A 20,393-nucleotide genomic window follows, 5' to 3' on the forward strand; every position below is an offset into this window, starting at 1 on the left:
TTCATGATACGGTCAAAGGCAATCTCTGAAGGTCTTCTTTTCCTAACTACCCACATGATTGTGGTTTAGTATGCCAAGAGAACCAAAGAGTGCTTAACAGTGCTGTGAGCAGTAGAGGTTGGAGCCTATAATTGAAAGGAATTTTTTTTAAAAAAATATAATACCCAAATATTTTGTTCTCGCTTAAAAGCACCAGCCCTAAGGAGCATACAAGCTCTTTATTGTTTGTGTTCTAGCCCAGTGACTTGCTTACAATTTATTCTGCAGTTGAGTAACACGAATATTAAATTTTTCTTTGATTTCTTGTCAATGTACAAACGCTCTGTTACCCCCTTTTGTGCTTTGTGCACATCCAAAATATGTGGAGTCTCACTTCTGGGTAGGGCTCCCCCTGCACAGACATACTGATGTGAATTAAGAAGTTATTACCTCTGAAATTGGTTTCTCATAGACGTCTTCTCCTATAGACTTTTCTTGGGCAAGAATGGCATCCCTGTGTAGCACTCGGAGCACGTTCTCTGGAGCTGCAGACCCATAATGAGCTTCTAAAACTTCAGGTTTGGTTTTCTCCGTCTTCAGCATGTGGATCACATCCTCCCTTGCCTGCAACATTGCAAATCACTACCATAAGCTAACCTATTAACCAACAGGGAAAAAAGGGAAAATAGGGGCTTTTCATATTTATGGACTGCATACACAAAAATAAAATAAATTAGAGGAATTTCAGGCTACCAATGCAAATATAAAAACATTGGGAGATAACAGAGTAAACATGATATGTGCAATCCAAATGTCGTCCTCATAGGTCTTAATTATTCTTTTCCTGCCTGCTATTACATTTGAATGCTATGCATTTTTATCTGGGTTGCAACTATAGCCAGGGAACATAATTTCTCTTCCTATACTTCATCTTACTCACTGCCCATGCTGTTCCGTGACTAGGGTTAGGAGAGGAGCAGAACAGGCAGCACAAGTGGGCCGAATTAATATTTCTCAGACAGCCTCTAATCAAGTATTTTCTAGTCATTCCCCACCTGACTTTGTGACTAAATATTCTCTTCAAGTAACTTTTAAAATAAAGCTTTCTAACTTTTGTTGTTGTTTAAACAAAACCCTGGAAACACTGCAGACCCTGGCTAACCAGCATAACTGGCAGCAGACCCAAGGAGGCTGAGCAAACCCTCCTAGCAGCAGAGGAGAGCTGCTGATGCTGGAGCAGAGGGCACCCCTGGGAGCAGTAGTGCTCCTGTGCCTGAGGGGACCGTGGGTCCCAGCTCCTGCTCCCTGCCCTGGGTGAGAGCCCCCAGTTTCAGGCAGTGCAAGCAGGCATCTGGGCATGATAACACTGCTCTGTGAGGCCACCTGGCTATGGACAAGGGGCATTTTAGGGCTATGCTGTGGACAAACTCTTAACCCTGAGCTCTGTTTCTAACGATACTTGCCGACATCTGTTAAGCCATCTGTAAAACCTGGGCTGTAAAAGGTCCAAGTCTTCAGTGGACACAAGGGAGCTCCCAGATTTCCCTGGAGAGCCTCTCTCCCACAAGACCAAAGGGATGTGGGACAGAAGAGTATGGGCACCAATTTTTCTCTCACCTGCCCTTCCAACGCTCAACCCATGTGAGCTTGGGAAGAAAATTAAGGGGAAAAGAAAGGTTCACATATTTTAGGGAAAAACCCTTACAAATCCTGCCCCTATGTAAGCAATGACTGTTTATGATTTATGAACTGACCAATGCTTCACGCTTTTCCACGGTGTTCACAATGGCACTCCATATTATCTCTTTAGCAAATCTTAAATCTTTATCCAGTACTACAGAGGCATCACAGCTCTACAAAATTATCTGCTTTTAAAATGAGCAAGGAAATAATTTCAGGAAATGGCAAAGACCCTGTAATCTTTTTTTTTTTTGTTTGTTTGTTTTGTTTTTTTAATAAACCAGAGTAACATGAAAATAAAACAAAAAATGAACCTGAAGCAAAGATCATGCCACCCAGTTGAGGACTAGCCCAATTATAAGCAGCCAGCTGTAGAAACTTGCACTGCACATTTTGTGACCTTAAGTAAAAGCTTTGCGCATGTCTGCAAGACACAAAATGTAGACTGGAATGGTGTTAATGTTGTTTCAGCATGAGCGTGGGAAAGGTGCATCACTCATGGATGTCAAAACTACAAGTGAATTATGTGGGCTAGTCCCAAAGACTCCTCACTACACCACATCCTGGGAATATGCCACTCTCAGTACAGGAAAAATGTTATTTTAGGAATGTTTTAGACAGGTTCGAGAATATATAATTTTTTATATCCCCGTAAAAATAACAGTTATCTTAGTGTCTTTGTTACTATGAGGCCAATGCTTCTATATTGAAGAAAAAGTCCTTAAAAAGTCTAATAGGATAGCATGGGAGTTTGTGGGGATTCATCAGTATCAAGATTCTATGACATGTTGTCTTAGGCCCTTTTAGGAAGAGACCATTTTGGGTCGTATCGGTGTCTTGCCCCAGTGAATGAATTCGGTGCCCCACTGTGGCCTCGCAGCAGGGACCCCATGGCACAGGCGTGCTCAGGGAGGGCACTGTGCAAAGGGAGCACTGCAAACGGCAGGATGAGGGGGTAGCCCCCTTCTACCCTATGCACCAGGGGCCGCAACCAGGCATGCTGAAACCTGAAATGGTTTTGGTCCTGAGCACAGAAAGCTTCAGGCCCCACCACCCACCACCCTCAGGGCCAGGCACACCTCAGACCCTAGGCTATTCTGGAGGGGAGGAGGACGTGTTCGTTCTCTCCTGCTGAAGCTGTCGGTCCCTGCATGGCATAATTAAGCACTGACAGGGCCAGGCAGAGCAAAGAGAGGCAGCTTGGGCTTGGTGATTTAACAGTATGACTTGGGAAAGCAAAGTGCCAGAAGCTGGACTCCGATCCCTGCGATGGTTATTTAATACAGTAATAGCTGATGGAGGGACCGAACACCGCTCTTCCCAGCGAATGCCCCAGCCCCTCTTCAGTTGTGCACTGCTGTGCATACTTTCAATCCAGCCTCATTAATCATTGACAATTAAAATGGAGCAGGAGGGAAGGAGAGTCCTTGAAACAGCTTATAACTTGCCAGCTAAGAAAGGTTTCTGGAAGCTGCAGGTTTGGGTCCCCCAAGAGCCAGAATGAGCTGAGTGAGGGCAGTGGGTGATGCTGAATGGAGGAACTAGCACTCCAAGCAGGAAAGAAGGCGCCCAAGCTCTGCCCAGAGCTTTGAACATTGCTTCATCTTTAAAAGGAAGTAGTGACACAGCTCCAAGGAACAGCGCAGGGCTGTCAGCCCTGAAAACCCCTCGCTGTAGCCCAAGGGGAGGGTGCCCAACCTGGAGGCAGTGCCCCGGGTGCCACCATCCCCAGGGCACAGGCAGCTCCCTGCTCACGTACCCCTTCTTGAGCACCCCATGCTCTGCAGGCACTCAGGATCTGAATCACGTCAGTGTGGCAAGGTGCCTTCCACCTTTTCTGGGCTTTGCCATTGCTCCTATCATGGTATCAAAGGTATTGGCTAATTCACCAGGTACTCTTGTTTCAATGGACTTCTTATAACAGTTTGCGAAAAGCAAACTAACAAACAGACACTCATGTTGCTATGAAGCATTGGACCAAAAAAGGGGCCTTGTGCTAATAATAAACTAGAGAGCAAATTGCTTTTCAGCAACAAGCCCTAGCATCGGAAGATTCTGAAGTCCGAACCCTAGGTCAGAGAGGGGCCAGGGTGACATCCTAACCTCCCATCAACCTTGGGATTTGCAAACTCCAGTTAGTCCCTTTCAAACTCCTGAGGATTATATAGAGGGAAGGAGATGAAACAGCTGAAACAAACTCATGATTTCATGTTTCCTCCAAATGACTAACTGTCCACTGAAACAACTAGAATAAAGCTCATGTAGAGATGTTTTCTCTCAATGTAGAGTCAACAACTAGCACTACACAGGACACAGTTGTCACTGTACCCTATCACCGGATACAGACCATTTTCGGAAAACAAGTCAGAATAATCCTGTACAGGAGCACTTGAGCTACTTACACACATGTACCTGGAAAGAGGTTCAGGAGGCTCAAAGTGGGGGGTCCTAGCTAAGAAGAGGGAACCATACTGGCAAGCTGTTTCTACTCATGGACATTTACTGTAGTTCCCTCCCTTGTCTCAAAGCACAATGCTGTTTAGCATAAATCATAAGATAGGAGACAAACACAAGGAAGAGATTTCAAATTGGAAGTAAACTTGTCTAAAAATCCCAGAGGAGAGTTGTTAGTTGCTTTGGTAGAAGGAACATGCTGTTTGGCACAGGAAAGTCATCTCTCAAGTCCTTTTATTATGTTTTGTTGGTGCTCTGATGAGAGAGGGTATTCAGGCATGAGAAGACCACATATTGCAACAGCTTGTAACACAATGAAACTTATTTGTGTAAGTCCAGAAGACTGCAATTAGTTACAGAAGTTCTTTAATGTCAAGATACAGAATTTAGAAAATACATTAATTTACTTTTATTGGGTTTTTGTTACTTAAACTGTCCTACAGAAAACTCCAAGCTAACTTTCTATCTATGTTGTTCAGATTGTGGGTTCTTGAAAATAAACAGACTTTTCTGTTAATAAAGTGCCCCCAAATACCTGATTCTCTAAACAGAAGGAGCAATGATGACAGATTAATGAAGAGGCCACTTTTATCTCTTAGTAATAGACTCAAGGCAAAAAACAAAGAAGACCATTTATGTTAAGAGGTATCTTTTCACACTCATTTTCTCCAGGAGCAAAGACTGCTTAGAGATTCCCTGTCCATCAAATCATAGAACAGCTCAGATTGGAAGAGACCTCAGAAAATAATCTGGTCCAGCCTTTCATGGGAAAGGAAGCCTAGATGAGATCATCTAGCGCCATGTTCAATTGCATCTTGAAAACTTCCAGTGATGGGGACTCTATCACATCCATGGAAAGGTTGTTCCAGTGATTAATTGTTCTCACTGTAAAAAAATTCTTTATGTTGAGGTGAAACCTCTTTTAGTGCAACCTTTACCCATCACCCCTTGTCTTTTCTATGTGGCTTCTTGTGAAGAGAGAGCCTCTGTGTTCTTTGTGGCTGCCCTTTAAGTACTGGAATACTGTGATGAGGTCCTGCCTGAGCCTTCTCTTCTCCAGGGGGAAAATATCTAATTCCTTCAGTGTTTCCTCACCGGGCATGTTCTTCAGCCCTTTGATCATCTTCACGGCCTTCCTTTGGACCTTCTCCAGCTCGTCTGTATCTTTGTTGAATTGTGAGGACCAGGACTGGACATTATACTCAGTTACCTCCTTTCAGCTATCCTTGCTAATAGGGGAACCGCAAAGCTGAACTGTATCTAAGCCTTGTTTTATGCATACTGGAGGTGCCAAAATCTAAAGGCTGATGACCTCAGATCTTGAGTATGTCCATGGAGGGGCTGAAGTCCCACACAGCTTTGCTTGCTCTCCTTTCCCTCCTCCCTACTACCCACCTCTACTACCCACTGAGTACTGCTCTTACTTGTGGCTTCTGCATTTCTACCTGGGAAATAGGAGGAGACAATGCTCCCTCCCCTCAGGCGTGCATGCTAGCTGCCCAGCTGGAAGGTTGTTGTGAGGCCACTCTTTGCAGGGCTACCCTGAAACACTCACTTTTTGGCAGAATAAAAGAGAAGAGCTTTCTTTTGCTCACTGGTTTGAGCAGCGCAGGGGTCTGAGTTCCAAACCTCGCTTTACTATGTGCCTAGTAAAATATTTAAATGATATAGAAAGGATGTAAAGAGGTCCCTGCATAAAATTGAAACCATTTAGGAAACAATAGCATGACTCTGCTGCTTGTAAAAGGGGACTGGCAGCCTAGCAACCAAATTCTTGGTCAATGGAAAGACTGTTACACAAGCCTGGTGTTCAGATGCTTCCTTCAGTGCTTCCTCCTTGTGCCCTGCCCTGCCAATTTACTACAGCCCTCTCTCCCCATTCCCACAGTCTTTGGCCTCTCCTGTGAGACTGCTAACAAAACTCAGCACCCACTAAACGGGGAATTTTTGCCACGGGCCATTTGTCACCTGGGAAATGGGACTGAGCTGATCAAACTCATTTAATGTAAGGCATCTAGTAAATTGGGGGGGGGGGGGGGGAATCAATTGTATTCAAGATGGGCTGAATAGAGTCAAAGTAACCACTGCCAGCTGAAGGTAAAATCAAACTCAAGATCCTTTTCCAGTACATCTTCTAAACTCTTCTCCTGAATTTTGTTTAGAAGCAGTCTTCCTGCAAAACTCACAGTATGCCTCTCTCTAAATCAGTTACCAGTAACTATTTTTTTCATAGCTGCATGTTTGGAGCCATCTAAAAGACATGTAACTACTTCAGACCGATCTAAATATTTCAGTCACATGATGAAAATCCTCTGAATTATCTGAGTTTTGAAAATTTAGGAGCAGGAGTAAGTGGCATTTACAAGGAATACACTTGGGTAATATTTGGAAGATGTGATATTTTATTTGCACCTTTTGACTATTTCTTTTCTAGTTATCATGACACTTTCTTATGCCTGCACAAGTGAAAGCACCAGGTAATAGACGTTTAATGTTTATGAAGTCATATTTTTCTTGCTAGTGATTAATGACAAGAAATAACTATCAAACCACAGACAGGAACCTTTACTTCTACTTGTGTTGTTGTTACTTGCATTGCACACAGTTCAGGTTATTTATAGTGCAACAGCTGCTCTGTACTGCATCAGAAACTAGATAAGGTCACAGGTTGTCCCTGTAATGTTGTGGTCTTACCAGTGGCTGATTTCCTACATTCCAGTAGGTTTTACAAACATTTCACCTAGAGCTAACAAACATCACACTCAAGGCATCCTTCTGAGGGAGATCAAGAGCTGCTTTCTATGCTATCCAGGACATGCTCGTGCTGTATTGCTGTCAGGGCAGAAATAGCCTTATTTCTAAAAATTCCCATTAGAGACCTCAGAAAGTGAATAGCACAATTTCGCTTTGTTTACTTTAATAAAGAAAGCATCTTCAGGCAGGTGTACTCAAACCCCTGTATCTGCAAAACTTTCCTAACACTAATCCATTACTCCCTTTTTAAACTCAGTAACTTCCCTTCTTTTCTTACCCCAGGAGGAAATTCAAATAATTAAAAGGGAAGTGCACTTCCTTCATTTTCTGTCATGATACTATGAATATAAGTAGAGAAAGTAATAAAAATTACACCTGCCTACTGGAATGCTGCTTGTTAAAGGCCTGATTCTTCAAACTGTCCCTACGCACTGCTATAAGGACTGGGTAGCAATTTGCCTTCCAGGTCAGATGCACTTCGTGTACAAAGCATGCTTCAAAGCTGGAAAGTTAGAGGCCCTACTGCATATTACATCGTACAAAGTTCTTCTTTGCTAAAAACTCAAGAAATATTTTTCTCTCCTACTGCAGATATCTGAAGTACCCTTGTTTATATCACTCTGTGACTCATGCAAAATGCTGGCTAATTACATGTATACACAGTTTTTCTTGCAAGGAAGACTCTATGTACAGCAGAATTATTCTCTTGCTTTTCATCTTAGATTGATTTCTTAATACTTGAAATTGCTGAGTTCACTTGCATGAATTTCTTTTAACTTTTTGGGACTTGGGTCTATGTACATGATAGAGGTAAAGAGATGACTTCAGTGATTAAAAGTGACAATCATGTTTTTGTACAAAAGTTTAGTGAAATATATCTGGAAATGCAAGGGATCCCTCATAACTCTGGGGATATGATACAGGAATTTTCTGCCTTCTCCACACCATACAGAACTTTCTGGCCCTGTATGAAGCCTTTGGAGCTATACAGTGTATTTCATTTTGTTGTGTGTTTTCTTACAGTGATAACACAGAAAGTCCTTCTAAAACCAATACTGAAGGATAGGCACATGACAGACCAGCTCATCCACTGCACAAACCCTCTGAAGTGGCTCCAGAAGAATTACATCAGAGATTAATTTGGCCTCTTATGTTTAAAAAGTCCACACTAAAGATTGCAGAGCTGAGGAGAAGCAGCACTGAGCAATGTATTACTTCTTACAGCAAGCTTTGAAACAGATCAAATGAGCACTAGAAGACATCTGTCTGTTATTTCCTGCCCACACAGCTTTGTTCTGCTTTATTGCCAGAGAGCTCCATGGATGATGTCACTTTTTTCTGAAGAAAACAGGCCACCAGAGCCTTTCACTGACATAATTAATTATCTGTAGTCTGGGCCACAGCCAGAAAATTCCCATGGCAAGGCCCCGAGAAGTATTAACTCCACACTGCTTGATGTTTTCAGAATTATTAGGGTCTGGGATATCCTGTCATGTCTTTTCACATTGAAAGAGCGTTATGCTCGATAACATCGAACTTTGAGGCAGTTACTGTAGCATATAGAATTACAGTGTCATGAACCAGTCAGCACAGAAAGACCAGTGCGAGGCATCGCCGTCAGTTACGCGCACAAATCTGCATGTTGGGATACGCTTTACATGCCTCAGCAATGCATCACAATGGCTAAACCCGCTGTTTTGGGTTTGCTGTTTCCAGTCATATAGTTTATGTCTCAGCCAATATTAACCATACAATAACATTTTGCACATGACCTGAAGCCCAGCAGCAAGCAGAGGCGGCAGATTGATCCAACTATCGAGCAGAGAGAGGAAGGAACATCTATTAAAACACCTTTTTGGACTCCTGAGCAGGAAGAATCATTAACAGCACACAAATGACTGTATTGGCAGTTCAGGGCTGGTATGTGGCTGCATGGTGCAGTGTACATCCTAACAAATGAGCTAATTAACAAAGAACTTTAGGTCTTTTTTTTTCTGACCAGCACTAGTCACCACAATGCTTGGAAAGGCAGAGAGTTCCCTGGTTCAGGTACTCCAAATCAGACATGAAAACCCAAGTGACTAACTCCCTATTCGGGTTTACTCGTGCTAAGGAAGTGTCTGCAGCTTTCCATACCATAGGTGAATGGCCACTCTTGAGCTACTATAGCAGTATAGGAAGTCATTAAAATTGCAGCACTTTTGCACGTTGCGGTGTTTTTATATTGCCGGAGTCACATAGTAAGTTGTCATGTTCCTTTTGTAACCACAACTTAGTTAGTGATCAGTTATCACCTCTTTCAGAAGAAAAAACAGAAGAATAATGAAAGGGTAATAACAGAAAAAGCATTCCTTTTCCTCTTTCCTGTGTTATCATCTGCCCCTTAATCTTATGTTAGCCAGACTGGACCGAGACTCAGGAGATCCCTGTTCTGCTCATGGACCTTTTTCTTGTGTTTCACACATAAAATTAACTTCACCATGCTCCAATTTCCATTCCATAAAGGAAATAATACTTCCTAGAAATGCTGCAAGATTTAATTCATAAGTATATATAAGATCTAGGTACTAATGCTGCGAATAATACCAAAAATATGGCACTCCAACATCAATATAGTTGTTCCATTCATTTTCTCCCATTCATTATATTATTTCCTCCACGTTTATGCGCTTCTATACTATACCCAATTTGTTGAAACGCACTCAAAACTAAAAAGTATCTTCATTAGACATTTAACTCAGGTTGTCTAAATTGCTCTTTGAAAGTGCTTCATTGACTGTATAAGGAACTGAAGAATAAGAGATTAGGTGCTCTGACCTGAACTCCAGGGAGGCACTTGAAGCTGTTGGTGTAAGTACCCCCTCTCCAAGAGGAACAAAATTGCCCAGGTATTTTTTCCTGCAGTGATCTAGCTGCCTTGTGGCAGGAATGAGCACGCTTGGAGTGGGACAGAACGAGAGACAAGCTGGTGCCAGTCGGGCCATAGCCATCAGGATGATGAATTTCAGAGGAAATCCTTCTGCCTCCTCTGTGGAGACATGAGCACAACTCAGAAACTCAGAGTGGGATACCAACAGACGTGTGTATACATGTGTAATAAACTGTATACACAACTTTCTCTTGTCCAAGCGTTTTGTTGGCTTCAACAAGCTGTTTTTCAGTGCTGTGTGTTACACGGATGTGCATTCAAGTTACTGATGACTGATGAATGGTCAAGAACAGTAGGACTGCATTACAGCAAGCGCTCACCAGTGTAGCCAATTGTTTGAACAGAGGACTTGTCGAAGGAAACGAGGGGAGTGCTGTGAACTCTTAGAGTGAAGTAACTTAAGAGAGTGACGGCAATGAAAGGCACAGAGCGACTCCCAGCCATGCCCACGATGCCCTCACAGCCTCCTGCTGTCTCTGAAATCCCTCTGATCCTCGCCACTGTCTGTCCTTCCCCTCACCCTCCCCAAAACCCACTTGGACAAGCTCTCCCCTCTCCATCCTCCCATTGCATTCCCAGGAATGACTCTGATGCCCTTCAAAATGCCATTTTGCCTGAACTGCTGAGACTGCCTGAGCCCATACTGGGGAAACAGCCTTTCATTATAAAGCTGACTGCATCAGTACTTCTGTTTCTGATTTGTTTAAACTTGAAGGTGACAAATGCCTGGAAGTTCCGTTCATTTTGCTGGCATGGAAGAATTGATGCTAATTACTTTGCAAAGAAAAACAATCATTTCCAGCATGAGAAAGACTTCACTTGCAAAATCCAAACCATTCCTGTCCTAGGAAAGGACTTTCCTTCATAGCGTCTCAGCAGTGTATCATTCTGGGTGCTGCATGTGCACAGCCCTCAGAAATAAGCCACCGAGCTCATTTTGTTTTGGACATCATGCAGAATTCTACACTGAAGCCAGCAGTTTTGTAAAGATGTGGCAAGGCACAGGATGTTCAGTAGGGCCAGCAGTTTTCTATACGAAAATGTTACATTTCTCTCATTTTAGTCAACCAATAGGTGGAGCCTTTAACCCTAGAAACAAGACATTTTCTCAGATAGCCATGTTCTCACAATTATTATATGAAGACTTATATTTGCTTTTATTAAAACTCATTTTGGATGGAAAGTAATCTGTTTTGCTCTCAAGAGCTTATTGAATCCTCAGCTGGAGAACAGGAGACACAAACTCAATAAATGCACAACTGGGGCAGTAAAGTTAATAAAACCAGACTCAGCTACAACTGCAATGTTACATTAACAACTGGTGACTCAGAGTACTGGACAGCATTATGATACATAAGACATGTGCTCATTGCAAGCTCTCCCAAGAATCCCAGATATTTTAAAAGCCAGCAAGTCCATGCATCTAGCATTTATTGCAAAAGGGCTGGCCATGTCCTCTCTCTCAGAGTGAGCCTTCTCTCAAGAAAATGAGAAAAGATACAAGCTTTCACATTACTGTTTCACTGAGTATACAATTTCTATTAAGTAAATGGAAAAAAAAATCAAATTACATTGGTTGATCAAAATTATTTTTAAAAGCTTGTGAAGGAGGATCTGTTAAAGGCACTGATTCGAATGGGAACAAGACCAAAACTTAAAAGTTGATCTGGAGCAGTCCTTACTGTTCTGTTTTGGACAGAGGACCAAGAATTTTGGAAAAAACCCCAAGCTGTTCATACTCTTCCTTCCAGTCTAGATGAGATGTTCAATGGATCAGAGACACTTGTCAATTATTCCTCTCTCTTCTGACCCTCCAAGCCTAAATAACATCATAGATGTAGCTCTGTTAAGTACAGCTCAGTCATTAACAGAGAAGGATGTTAAAATGTCTTTGTGAAAAAGGTTTTCAGCCTACAGCTGTGCAGTAACAGCGACATTTTATTGAGGATAATTACTTTGAAAAACATAAAGCAATTTTATTACCAAAGAGATGACTATCATCTCTGTGGTTGTTAGTACCTCTGCCCTTAATTTCAGAGGGAGCAGGAAATTGCCCAAATAGCAAAATTTAATTATATTTCAGTATACTGTCTTATGTTTTGTTGTTTGGGTTTGGGGCTTTTTTTCCCCCCCTCTTATAAAACAGCAGGGTTCTATTTTAAAATTCATGATTCTGGGACTTGCTAGACAAGCCGTGCTTAGTTCTCATGGTATCTCCTGCACTTTGCACAGCAATGATTGCAAGCTACAGAAAAAACATACTATTCTGGACAAAATTAATCTCTGGTTATAAATTATTCAGTGGAAATAGAAGAGAGCATTTATGGTCTGAAGTCTATCCTAACTTCATTTTTTTGTCCTGCTTCACCAGGAAAACAAAAACAAACAAGGGGTCAGTCAGAGGGGAGAGAATTTTTTAACTCATTTTTCGGATACACCAGACATTTTTAGGGATCTTTTTGCAGCAGTGTGGATATCACCTTTCTCTTCATTGTCTTGCCTTTTCTATGTCCCCTTTCCACGTCTCTAGCTTGGTTCCATTTATCACTGTTGTATTCCTGTTTTCCTTACACTCTTTTTCTTCTATTGCCCAACCTCTTTCCCCTAATTCCATTCTCCTTAAGTCACCTCTCCTTCCTCACATTAACCCTATCTTCTCTTTTTCCCTGTCACTCTGTACATTGCACGTTTTTTTTCTCTCAGGGAATTTGAATTTCATCTGTATGATATGCTCAGAAAATTCTGAACTATTTCAATCCAATTAACAAGAATTTGCAGTTATAAACACTTAGCCAAAGCTACTCTACATGCATTTTTCTCTGGCTTTACCTGTTGTTTCCACTCTGGCTCTTCTTCAGCTTCTCAAACTGTGAGATTTTGCTAATGACTGAAAACTCCTTCTCTTCACTGTTATGTACCCCTTCCTCTGGTGCCAAGACACCTTGTCCCAGCTTTCTCTTCTGACTTTATTATTACCCAAAAGAAACACATCTCATTTCCACCCACCTATCTAGCCCTTTTAACACCAGCTTGGTATTAAATAATATTAATGCAAGAGTATCAAGAAAGGCACTGAAGAAAAAATATAGGACTTTGTATATTGTTTTTAACTGAGTGATACCTAGGTGGCTATCACAATGTTGTTTCAACATCTCAGGAAAGTCAAGCTTGAAACAAAAGCAAGGCATTGTATGAAAGTTTACACATTGCAGCAAGAGCAAAAAGAGAGAGAAAAACATCACAACTACAGCTACAGAATCAAACTCTCTCACTTATATCAAAGAGACTGACAAGTGATGGGAAGGCCATGTAAAGCAGAGAACGAGAAGTATTAAACCCAATATACAAGACAGCAGTGAACTCTATCCTCCTGCACTGTGTGCAGTTCCTGCTACAGAGACAAAAAGACAAAATGAACTCAGGGTTTAACGGGTGCCGATCAAGGGGTGATGGAAGACGTGGAAAGCCTATTTTGCTAGAGGAAACTAAAAGGACATGGCACAGCTAGCACAGCAAAATGAAGGCTTAAAGTGTGAGACTGCTGCCTACAAACACATCAGGCACTAAACAGTAGGGAGAGAGGCAGGCTTTTCAAAGCATGATCAACGTATAGCACCATATCATAAAGGTTTCACTAGAAATTAAAAGACAGAAATTTACTAAACATTAAAGCTTTTCAGTTCTGGACCTGTTTTCCAATAGGACTAGTGAAGGTTTACCCACCTAATCTTATTCATGACAAAGGTTAAATGAAGTGGTTGTCTAAAGAATTAGCTGCTGGGACTTGATTCGCAGCAGATCTTTTACAATTCTTTTACCAGGAATCTCAGGAAAAGGGTTAGTCAATGCATCTGCAGTATGAGGATGAAGAAAGCCTAAGTTAGGAAGTGACAAAAAGGTAGAATAAGGACAAAGGCCACAACTAGAGAGATAAGGGAGGGAAGGAAAGCTGAAGAAAGGAAAATTTTGATCTTAGGAAAGAGAACGGAACGTTATTATAGAATGAAATATATTAATAAAATATGTAGCTATAGAAAAAGGAAAGTAAAAAGCAGACAAATGGAAACAGTAAAGAAATTTCCTTTCCGTTACATTTACAAAGCTTAGCTTTCTGGTAGAGACATGGTTACAATACTAAAATACCTTTAAAAATGTTAGAACAGGATAGGTAGCACACCACCTATACCCACATGGGTACCTGTTAATGGAGTGTGTTACGAGAGAGGATTTCCCTTGTGACAGGATGTACAGCCTCTGCTACGTGTTTCCTAGACCTCGCTAGACAGAACAAAACACAAAGCCCTCACCCACCTCTGCTACCCCTTCCCTCACACACCCAGGTCAAGAAGAAAGTCTTGCAGCCCATCTGAAGGTGACCTCATCCTGGCTCTGTCAGATTAGAGAGTTCCTTCCCCACATGATTACCCTGTCTGAACCATCAGCAGCCAGCCCCCTGTACCTGCATCTGTTCTACAACAACCCCTCCTGCAGCTGAAGAAGCACCAGTGCAATCTGCAGTTTGGTAATCGGTGGCACAAATGCAATTAACCTACTAATGCCAGACTGGCAGTCTTAATCCTGGAATGATGTTTTCAATAGCAACCTCATCAGATAGAGAAAATCAAACTGGACATGACAAGTGTGAACTTCGATATACAGAGGGAGCACACCTTGCTATGGGGTGCATTGGCTGCTGCTCCCCAGGCAAGGGGAGAAACATCCTTCCTTAGGAGCTATCACTCTGACACCTTGTGTGAGTACTCAAGTTAACTATTAAATGAAGTCTTAAATAAATACAGATTAAAGAAAAGGGCTTTTTTGACAGTGGAGTCATTTGGCCTCTCCCCTTGAAGGAGGGATGCTATGCAAATAGGTTTGCCTCTGAGTATCTGCTATGCAGTGTTTCCCTTCAAAAGTCAGTCCAAACCCAGTGTTACATTAGACCATTCGGAAGTCTGAAGACTTCTCAGGAGTTGTGGCTTGTGATTAGTCTACATATAATTTGTACACTATACATACTATTCTCCAAGACATCACATTTCACATATTGCCCATCGACATCCTCAGGCCTGCATCAGAGGAAACATACCTTAACATGTATTTCATTCATACCCCATGGCTGCCTAGCTCTGAGGGGCAGAGCTCTGCTCCTCCACCGCACCAGGCTCTCAGGAAACATTTCCCACAGCCCTAAAGCATGTAAAGGACCTCAACAGGAACGGGTGGCTGAGCTGCAGGGGATGAGTGCCATTTCTGCACTGGAGAAACACAGTAAAACACTGGCTATAATGAAGGCCTTGAGTGGAAAAGTTGCTCCTATTTAAATCGGTGTGAAATATAGGAAACTGTCTCCTTAAGCTTAAACTGTCATCTGGAAATAGGCACAGAACCTGGCTAAGATATTATTCTTAAAAAACCCAATGATTTGTAGTGTGATGCTGTCTTCATAAATGTACTTTTATTATTGTGGGGGTTTTGTTCCAACATGCAATAGAAGAATGAATGGTAAACATGTATGAATACTACTCCCCGTTTCCTTTTGGGCCCCTAATCAGGAAATGTTGAAAATCAGTGTTGGTATTGCTGGAGATGAATGGCTGCTGCTCAGAATGTGTACAGGGAATATATTCCTGCCAGGACAAATACATAGGCCATTGGACAAAAATCTGTGAACCACTGATAGGATTATATAATCATTGTAAAGGTCTTCACTGCCTGTGTTGCTCTGTAATTAATAATATTCACATGTTGGTTTGTCTGAAATCACTGTGACAACTAGGCAAATTAACACCATGCCTTCATGGTCCAATTCTTTCTACCTGTGTTAGAAATTTTCTTTTCAATTCAGTTTTGCAGCATTTAAAAATCAGAATATTTTTTTTTCCCCAGGTATAGGAATAAATCCTTTATGGATTTTTTACCCCTGTAGAGTCAATATGTGTTTAAAGACCATGTAATCACTGGTTTTTTATATGACCTGTGAGATCTCACGAGACAAGACACTCCACAGAGCTATAAGGCCTTTAAAATCAATCCCTGTCATCAGTCAATTTGTTTCCTACTCTCCTTCAGAGAGGCCGTACTTAAGAGCTCTCCTGCTATGTATACTGGGATACAGTTTCATCGCCACAGCTCCTGTATACCTTTTCTCCCCTTTTGTTTTCTTACAAAATAAGGCCTAGGCTACGGTGACCTCAGTTGTTTATGAAAGCCTTTCCTTCTCTGTATTCTGTAAGTGCACAGGGCCCTGCCAGGAAATCTGATGACAGGAAAAGCCAAGGCCAACTTGGCCTTAGAAACTAAAGCACAGGCAAGCTACCTGAGGTAATTATAATTAAAAAAACACACAACAAAAACCAAAACAAAACCAAACAAAAAGACATAAACATCACTGCCCTTCCATGGTTTACCTGCAGATTCACCTTCAAAATGATGAGCTGGGAGGTCAAGTCCCAAAGTAAGGACTCAAAATTGATACTGACAGCAACGTGGCAGTGTTTCCTATGTTGTTAAATTACGTGAATAGTGAACTAAGCACATGAAGGATCTGTACACATTACCAGTTTACCCTGCTAACCCCATGGCTGTCATGACCAGGTTGCTTCCTGAGCTCACTGGCGTTTATAAGGCAGTGTCACCCTGCTCTGCGTTTGTGGTACAGCTATAAGATCCTCTCTGCTCACGGCTGTAAAGTAAAGAGTCATGGTATTTTATCCCGTTCTTCAGAAAATATTTGATCTCCCTACAGGTACAGCCTGCTGTTATTCTCAAAACAAAATTTTCTTACATTTAGGCCTATATCATGCTTGCTTTGCCAGTATTGAAATGGCTTCAAAATAAACCCACAGTCTGATTTGTCAGTCGAACAAACACCAGCCAGCCACCAGAGATGTTCTAACAGATCCGAAAATGAAAAGCCATGAAATGACTCAGTGCATTAGGTCACTGTGACAGCCAGGAGGTAATGCCAGAGCATTTACTTTGGCTGGAGTCTTCTTTGGCTCATCTTCTTTTGCAGCATCAAAGCCAGGCTCTCATCTCGAGCCAAAGTGCTGCAGCTTTGCCCACTTCAGTGACAGTTCAACACAGGTACCAGGTAAATAACTAAAACTGGGCTTTTTGAAATGAAATTAAAAACTTCTATGGATTAAAAAGAATAATGATTCTCTTCCCTGCCTGGCAGTAGGAGCAGAAGAACAGGCATACTCTACGGCTGCCACCGTGGTGGCATGCTCACAATCTTCCCATGATGCCAGGAAGCTTTATCAGTGTCTAACATCTCTGTGGGGTCTGTATGTACAAATATCCCTAAAAATATTGTCCAGGACAATGGGAGTATCACCTTGGTGAGGATTTTCAACTATATTACAGTGCAGATGGCAGCTATCCCCATCTTCCCCACAGGGATAATGAGAACATAGGTAGTCCTTTAAAGGTGGTATAACTCCCCCACAGTGTAAAAGGCTATGGTGAAGAGGCACATTTCCATGTATTGAGCAGGAGAAATATACAGAAATAAGAATAAAGAGCACATTTATTGCCACCCAGGAAATATTAGTGATTTTCTTCGCCTCCCCTCTCCAGACCACAAAGGTGACTTCAGGGTAAACCTTTCTGAACAACATGAGCGTGATACATTTCTAATGAGGTTTGGCTCTAATCATCACTGAAGCTGCATCCTAGCCCCATCTTTTAGGAAATGACATACACAAGTTTTTTTATAAAGTAAAATGAAGCACTGTAAAAATGGATAACTGTTCTATAATGCTAAAACGTTTTTCCTTTGCAAAACCGCATTCAACAGGTTTTTTTTGCAGTTTTTCACTGCAGAATGACCATTCCTTGTCTTTGTGACAAAATTATTTAGTTTGAATGCATATTTCTTGAAATTTGAAAGTACCTGCCAACAAACTGAAGGTCAGTTATGTACAGGAAGAGTGATACTTAATGGTACTTAATAGGATGAAATCTCAGAATTATGGTAATGGTGCAACTCAGATGACTCATACCAAGAAATTAGCAAAACAATTGCTTCTTTTAATCAGATAAGATGGTCACAAGTCTAAAATTAAAGCAAAAATGTTATGAATCTGAGTTTAGGGAAAAAGTAAAGCCTTATATAAAATGCTAAATAATGATGGTTAACTAGAATAAAGGGAGTGAGACAAAATGTTTTCACACAGGTTGGGCAGTTTTTTCTGCTTGTCCATAGGTTCAGTGAAAAATATTACTAAAGTGCAAACAAAAGAATTTATAGATTTGGCAAGCCCTCCTGTTGCAAAAGAGGATAAGTTTTGAAAAGTCAGAAGTCTTCATATGGACTTTTTAAAATACCATGTTTCAGCTTTTTATTTTGAAATTCCCTGAAGGATGACACTTCTGAGAGTTCAATGATTTATCAGCATTAAAGAGAATCCTCAGAATGGGGTGGACATTTAGGGGAGTTAAGGACAAAATCAGGCTGTCTGCCACAGAGGACTTAGTACTGGGCTGAATAAACATGCAAGCCAGGACAACTGAGAAGACTTTCAAGCAAGCACTACTCCAAGAAATAAAACTAATGGGTCTTTGTAAGGCAGGGAATGTGCAGAGCACTGGAAGCCAGGTGGGACAGGCAGAGATCTGGCTGAGCCCTGAGCAAAATCTGAACATGCAGACGGTCCAGGGGCCATCTTAACTCCTTCTTCAGTATCACTGACTTGCAGATTTGCCTCTTGAATCTTTGCATTACTGACTGTAACTACACTCACTATTTTACTCCCCACCCCTTGTCCACCACGACTGATTCCTCTGTGGTGGTCTTCTGCCTCTTTTTAAGTGTTCAAGACCTGCAGATGCCCCTTTCTTCCTCAGTTCTGACAGGTGTTTATAATTTCTTTTGCTTTGGTAGCTGCAGGTAGAGACGGTAAATAAAGCAGTACTTAAAGCTATGGCTATCCTGTTAAACACCAGCTACCACTGCTTTGTCCTTACCGTCCTTTGCCTTAAATTTTCATATCCCTGTCAGTTGAACCTTGTGCTTTTTGGACAACCGAAAAATAAATAGGTACATTGAAAATACAGTTTAAAAGATGTTTAATTTACCTGCAGTTCTCCTTCCATTATACTGAGGAGTTTTATCAAGTCCTCTTTAGAAAGTTCTATGGACTTCTTGTTCTTTCGTTCAGTAGGTCCAGGTGATTTTGAGTGCCGTTTGACAGTTGCTGAAACCATGACCTCATCTTCCTTCCGATGAGGTTTATTCTTTTTCTTGGCATCCTCCTGAAGTTTTTCATTCTCTGCATGGCTGATGACAGGCTTGGAACTGGAGAAGTGCCCGTTAGACGAGTTTTCTCCACCTTGGTTTCGGGATCTCATCCCTACCTAAAAAGAAACAAACATAAAGATGCATTTATAAACAAGATTATATAAAAAAAGTCGCAATGGAAATAACTGCCTTTTGGAAGAACAACAATCTTCTAAACAGTGAAAAATACTGTCATGCTCAAGAGACAGCAGTAGAAAACTCAACTATTTCAACAACTCTGTGTGTGGCAGACAGTGAATCCAGGTCATTAATTATAAATTTAACAGAGCGCTAAAGTAAGGGTAACCATCTTTTTCAGCATGTTAAGATGCTGATATGAGTTTAAATGTATGAAACTTAAAAATTATGCAGAAAAATTATAAAGAACATTTTCCAGAGTTTCAGTCAACATTTTGATCCTTCACAATTCAATACAAAACAAAGGACGTTGTTACGTAGATCTTATTTTAACATGAGGTTTACTTGAGAGAGAGGAATGCAAATGAATGTTACAAAAGCATATTTCTTGAGTATAAATTATCCACAAGAGCAGAGTGACAATGCTGCACGACAAACAAAGCTCTCTCTCTAGTTTCCCTAAGTGAAGCAGTGGTTTTATTCCAGGTAACCAAGAAAAACAGGGAATGCAGACTGAATCAAGTGGTAAACTCCACCTTAAGCTAAATACTGCATGAGATTATTAGACAGTAAGTGCCGTAAAGGAAAGTTGAAAAGCACTTTGAAAAAAAGAACACAGAGGGCATGAAACCGCTAAGAGGTAAATGAGCAAGATCAATGCAGTCCTTCCAGAAGATTCAAGGTTTCTGCAAAATGTCAGGTCATGGTTATCGAATGCTCACATCTCTGTCCTCTTAAGCACTTACACTGCACTCTTAGACTATATCTATCCTAGGAAATTAAATAGTGACAGCAAATGTTCCTGAGCTCTCACACTTGACCTACTGTATCGTTAAATTTTTAGCACCCTTCCTGGCACACTTCTGGTCCAGGTAAACTACCACTCTTCCAACCAGTTCCTAAGCACAATTCAGGAATTAACCCAGGCCAGCTCCAGATGCAGCCACCCTGTTCTGGAAGAGAAGAGAGTTTAGCAGTACAAGCATAGCTAGACTGTGCTATTTAACACAGAATGGGGGGCCCTGGAACTGTTTAGTTTACAACAAACATAACCTTGGTGTCCCACAAAACACAGCTGTGAAAATCATCCTTCCTGCATATCATCACTAAACAAGTCTTCTCTGATTCCCTCTTCTGAATGTCATTCAGCAATATCAAATTAAACCACTTGCC

The 20,393-nt window shown here is 41.4% G+C and overlaps 1 protein-coding gene across 3 annotated transcripts in view; it reads right to left on the reverse strand.

The window, feature by feature from the left end:
- FILIP1 (filamin A interacting protein 1) overlaps positions 1–20,393 on the reverse strand; it is a 109,300-nt gene that overhangs the window by 45,934 nt on the left and 42,973 nt on the right. For all 3 annotated transcript variants that reach the window (XM_037392392.1, XM_037392393.1, XM_037392391.1), the window contains exons 2-3: positions 18,881–19,159; positions 430–603 (exon numbers count right to left, since the gene is read on the reverse strand). In XM_037392392.1, the coding sequence (XP_037248289.1) occupies positions 430–603; positions 18,881–19,153 (447 nt within the window). In that variant the 5' untranslated portion in view covers positions 19,154–19,159. The remainder of the gene's footprint in view (positions 1–429; positions 604–18,880; positions 19,160–20,393) is intronic.

The sequence above is a fragment of the Falco rusticolus genome, chromosome 6 (assembly GCF_015220075.1).
Source record: "Falco rusticolus isolate bFalRus1 chromosome 6, bFalRus1.pri, whole genome shotgun sequence".
Taxonomy (NCBI): domain Eukaryota; kingdom Metazoa; phylum Chordata; class Aves; order Falconiformes; family Falconidae; genus Falco; species Falco rusticolus.